Source organism: Cynoglossus semilaevis, chromosome 1, assembly GCF_000523025.1.
Source record: "Cynoglossus semilaevis isolate Cse_v1.0 chromosome 1, Cse_v1.0, whole genome shotgun sequence".
NCBI classification, from domain to species: Eukaryota; Metazoa; Chordata; class Actinopteri; order Pleuronectiformes; family Cynoglossidae; genus Cynoglossus; species Cynoglossus semilaevis.
Genome location: NC_024307.1, coordinates 17,237,576 through 17,242,697, shown reverse-complemented (window position 1 = coordinate 17,242,697; position 5,122 = coordinate 17,237,576). Strand labels below are relative to the sequence as shown.

The following is a 5,122-nucleotide window of genomic DNA, read 5'->3' as shown; positions in this document are numbered from 1 at the left end:
GACACACTCTGGACCACAGATGTTTGTCGTTGACGTTCGACACTTTTCAGCACCTTGGAGAGTTCCTTTGGTTCAGTTCCAACGTGAGCCTCGTCCTGCGATGTGTAAAACAGACGTTTTTGACTCTTTCTAAATCTTTCAGTCCAAAACCTTAAAGAGGGATTTCTTTCTAGGACGTTGAGGGATTCAGATGTATGGACTGTTGGTGTTGTTGATGTGGACGACAGACTCTCTGAGGTTCAAGTCAACACAAACACAGGTGGATGAAGAAGCTCCAACAGAAAAGTCTGATTCCTTCAACTATGAAAAGGTTCCTCAGGTTATTTTTAGTTTAATGTAAATAAATTACAATATCACAAGAGAAATATATAACACTGGTATGTTTGTACTGTTTATGTGTGTGTGTGTGTGTGTGTGTGTGTGTTGTATGGATGGTTTTTATGGATCAGAGCTTTAAGTGGAGGAGGACATTCACACTGGTAATGAATGGACTGTTAATGTGCTGCAGCCAGGCAGCTAATGGACACACACACACACACACCCACACACACACACACACACACACCAGTAGTAGCTGGTTAATGGCTGTCACTGTTGACTGATCACAGTGATCAGACTGCTGCAGCTCCAACTGCAACTAAACAATCTGAAAACTATCAGAGTCTGTTTTAGTGCAGGAGGAGGAGGAGGAGGAGCAGGAGGAAGAGGAGGAGGAAGAGGAAGAGGAGGAGGAGGAGGAGGAGGAAGAGGAGCATGAGGAAGAGGAGCAGGAGGAGGAAGAGGAGCAGGAGGATGAAGAGCATGAGGATGAAGAGGAGGAGGAGGATGAAGAGGAGGAGGAGAAGTAGGAGGAGGAGAAATGGTCAAGTATGAACAGGTGGAGGTGTAACAACGAGAGTGGGATTAAAAAAAAGATGAAAGTGGAAAAAGAAACAGAAAAAAAGGAGGGAGGATTGATTGAGGAGGGAGGATGAGGAGGAGGAGGGGGAGAAGAGGATGGAAGAACAGAGAAGAAAATGAAAAGAAGACGAGAAAAACAAAAAACAAAAGTGAATGGACAAACAGAGGTAGAGGAACAAGATGAATCTCCCACTCATTTGGAAAACTAGTCGTTGGTGTTTTTGTAGATTTAAACTGTAAGAGTAAAGACACGTGACTTCATGACAGTGACAGTAGCGACCTGCTGCTTTAAATTAAACAAATGTATTTCCACATGCACGCACACGCGCACACACAGGAAGTGTGACGGATCACGAGGATCAACTGGGAGGAAATCAACCCCAAAACAAAAGACAGATGAAGAGATGAAGAGATGAAGAGAGGGAGACTCACCTTGAGGCCATCGGCTGTCACTGTGATGGGCTCCTGTGATTGGCTGGTGTAGAGGAGGCGGGCCTGAACGCATCGCAGGGATCGCAGCATCCAGCCATGTTGGCGCCGGATCTGTTTCTGTAGCTGATCCCACTGAGTGGAGACCATGTGGAGGATTTCCTTCAGACCTGCAGGGTGAGAGTTTATATAAGAGGAAGACACCGAGGTCCAGGTGACTGACACTGTCGTCCACTCATTCAGCTTCTACACTCACACCTCTGGTGAGGTTAGAGCGAACACTTCACCTGATCCCCGACCAGCAGCTTTTTGGACTGAGGGAGAACAGCCTCACAGACTGTGTCTGTTCTTACAGTCAAAAGTTGATGCTGTTGTAGCAGCAGTAAAGGTGAGCGCCTGATAATTACTGTTAAATGACAGCGTTATCATCTGTGCAGCCGGTTACGCTGGAGAAGTCGCTCTGCTGCTCTACTTCAAAGGTGAAACACTGCACACAGCACCGCTGGCTACGACAGAACTCATTAAAACCCTGGGTGACGACGATGTGACTTCTGAGTGAATGTGTGTCTCAGTAAACATTCTCCACAGTCACTTATGGAGGAGGAACAGGAAGCTTGATGTGGTGGTGGAAATGAGTGACATTTGAAGACAAGAGTGTGATGACGATGATGGAACTTAGTCCACTGATTAAAACAAGACCGAAATATTGGCAGGGACAACATCAAATCAGTGCTGACTTCATCAGATAAACAGGAGGACCAAATGAGGGCGAGGGCCAATCACAGCCGTGTTTGGTGATTAGAGTGTGAACAGAGAGTCAATCCAAGCCAACATTTGTCTAGAAGTAGAATAACCAGCCGACAGTGTGAGGCCAGGAGTGGAACCAAATAATAATAATAATAATCTGTCACATCTGGACACTCCAACCGCACACACACACCTGTGTGTCTTCGTTGTCACCTTTGTGAGGTCTCAGTCAGGTCTGGATTCACTCCCCAACATTAGAACACATAAGATTCCTCCTCCCTTTATCTTTCATCGCCCGCAAAGATGTGAGAAAAAATAAAATTTGATCCAATGTTTTTCTCCCCCCCTGCCTGAGTTTCTACCCACTGGCTTCTCCTCCTCCTCCTCCTCCTTCTGTCTTAATCTTCATCTCTTTCTCTCATATGAGCCCCTCTCTCTGAAGGTCACTCTGTTAATCCTAATATTAATAATAAATGGAACAGAGTTGAGGAGGGGAGAGTTATAGCCCTGTGTGTGTGTGTGTGTTCCAGTGTGTATCCACTCCTCTGTGTGTGTGTGTGTGTGTATTAATGTGTTTGCCTGAACCTGATTGGTTGGAGGTGATGATGGTGAGCAGCTCTCTTCCTTCCTCCATGATGTTCTCCTTCAGGGCAGAGTGACTGTCCACGTTCAGTTTGAAACTCTGGAAATGAAGGAGACAAATCAAAGATCATCATCATCATCATCATCATCATCATCATCATCATCATCATCATCATCATCACAATCATCACCATCATCTTCATCATCATCATCATCACCATCATCATCCATCATCATCATCATCATCATCATCATCATCATCATCATCATCATCATCATCATCATCATCATCATCATCATCATCACCATAATCATCATCATCTTCATCATCATCATCACCATCATCATCTTCATCATCATCATCACCATCATCCCCTTCATCACCTTCATCATCATCATCCCCTTTGTTGTCGTCTTTATCAACATTGTCAACATCATCCCTGTTATCATTATCCTTATTCTCAAAATGACTTCATCAATTCTTTTTACCATGATTGATCTTATTATTCTCTCCTCACTGTGAACACCACCAACATTTTACACTGACAGCCTGTACTCATTAGCCTGGCATACATCTGGAGGGTCACAGAGTGAACGACCTGTAAAGAAACAAAGAAAAGAAAGATCACAGTTTCTGAGTCTGAGTCCTGATGTGGACTCCAGTCTGAGACGGTCGTCTGTCTGCACTGAGGGACACGTGGACATCAGTCAACACCTGACAAGGTCAGACCTCCACACTCCCAATATTTATGGAGAAGAATCCACACAGAGAAAACGACACCTTTTAATCCGTCACACACACAGAGTAAAGAGTGAGTCTGAAGCCAGTGCTGGATCTGAAGATCAAATATCAATCAATCAAGCCTTCATTACATATGACTTCTAAGATCACTCAACTGAACCATTTAAAACAAACTGAGAACATGCTTCAGCTACTTCCCAAATTCCCTTTTTTTTTTTTATTTGTTCTGGTTTGAAGTTTGTAACTCTAGAAATATGTTTGTGTAACATTTTATAATGTATTTGTAAAGATATTGATTGTGAATATTAACATCCTCTTTCTGTTAAAAAAACTACTTGTTTCCATTGCTTTCTACACTCTTTTGTGATCAACTCATCAGTGACTGAAGGACAGACTGTTCTCAGATCAGCTCCACATGAACACACTGACATGGAACATTCCAGAGACGGTGTTTGTTTCAACTGATTCATCTGCTCCACTAAAACCATCACATCTGCTCAGCAGCAGCAGCAGCAGCCTCAGCAGCCTCAGCAGCCTCAGCAGCCTCAGCAGCCTCAGCAGCAGCAGCCTCAGCACCAGCAGCCTCAGCACCAGCAGCCTCAGCACCAGCAGCCTCAGCAGCAGCCTCAGCAGCCTCAGCAGCCTCAGCAGCCTCAGCAGCAGCAGCCTCAGCAGCAGCAGCAGCCTCAGCAGCAGCCTCCGCAGCAGCAGCCTCAGCAGCAGCCTCAGCAGCAGCCTCCGCAGCAGCAGCCTCAGCAGCAGCAGCCTCAGCCTCAGCAGCAGCAGCAGCCTCAGCAGCCTCAGCAGCAGCAGCCTCAGCACCAGCAGCCTCAGCACCAGCAGCCTCAGCACCAGCAGCCTCAGCACCAGCAGCCTCAGCACCAGCAGCCTCAGCAGCAGCAGCCTCAGCAGCAGCAGCAGCCTCAGCACCAGCAGCCTCAGCACCAGCAGCCTCAGCAGCAGCAGCAGCAGCAGCTTTAAAGGATGTGAACAGATAACAGCGACACTATGCTACTACATATTACATTTTCTCCGATAAGCAATAAAATATCACTTTCAGAAAAGGCAGAGCGGCAGCTCCGTCTCCTCACGCGTCCATACATCAACATCCAGCAAACACAAACATGACTGTGTGCGTGGTGCAATCATTACTGCCTCTCAAACCTCGTAAATTACTTCAAATTCCACGGCTGATTGAGTCATTTTACAGAGTCGGGCGGCCGGGCTCTGCCCCGCGTAATTTCCAGATAAGCTGCTGAAATACCTCACAGCTAATAAACATAAAGTAACATCTATCAGCGCTGCAGAAAACACAGCCCCACTGTCTCAGTCTCTGGGGGTGGAGGGGGCGCTGGCGGGTGAGGTGGGAGTCGGAGCTGGTGTTAGGAATGAATTAGGTTGGTGCAGATTAGCCCCGCTATCGAGGAGAGCGGGCGGGAGATCGTATTTCAGGGCCGTGTTCCAGCGGTGATTCGACTCTGTTTCCTCACGTTAATATATGAAGAGCATAGAATCGATAAGAGCAGAACAGCCGACTATCAATCAGCGGCTGATAAGACATGCAAAGCAGCCACGCTTTTATGCTCGTCAGACAACAGGCTGTGTATATGTATTTATGTGTCTGTGAGGGGGGAGACAAGTGAGGACGGGGGGGGGAGGAGGGGTGAATGAGAGTCATGGGTGAGGACAGGGTAGAAGAGACAGAAGATGTTGGTTTGTTGA

The 5,122-nt window shown here is 46.6% G+C and overlaps 1 protein-coding gene across 5 annotated transcripts in view; it reads right to left on the bottom strand.

Moving 5' to 3' along the window:
- Positions 1-5,122, bottom strand: part of akap6 (A kinase (PRKA) anchor protein 6) — a 118,366-nt gene that overhangs the window by 78,545 nt on the left and 34,699 nt on the right. For all 5 annotated transcript variants that reach the window (XM_025055135.1, XM_025055145.1, XM_025055144.1 and 2 more), the window contains 2 exons: positions 2,662-2,758; positions 1,333-1,499 (listed from right to left, as the gene is read on the bottom strand). In XM_025055135.1, coding sequence (XP_024910903.1) covers positions 1,333-1,499; positions 2,662-2,758 — 264 coding nt within the window. The remainder of the gene's footprint in view (positions 1-1,332; positions 1,500-2,661; positions 2,759-5,122) is intronic.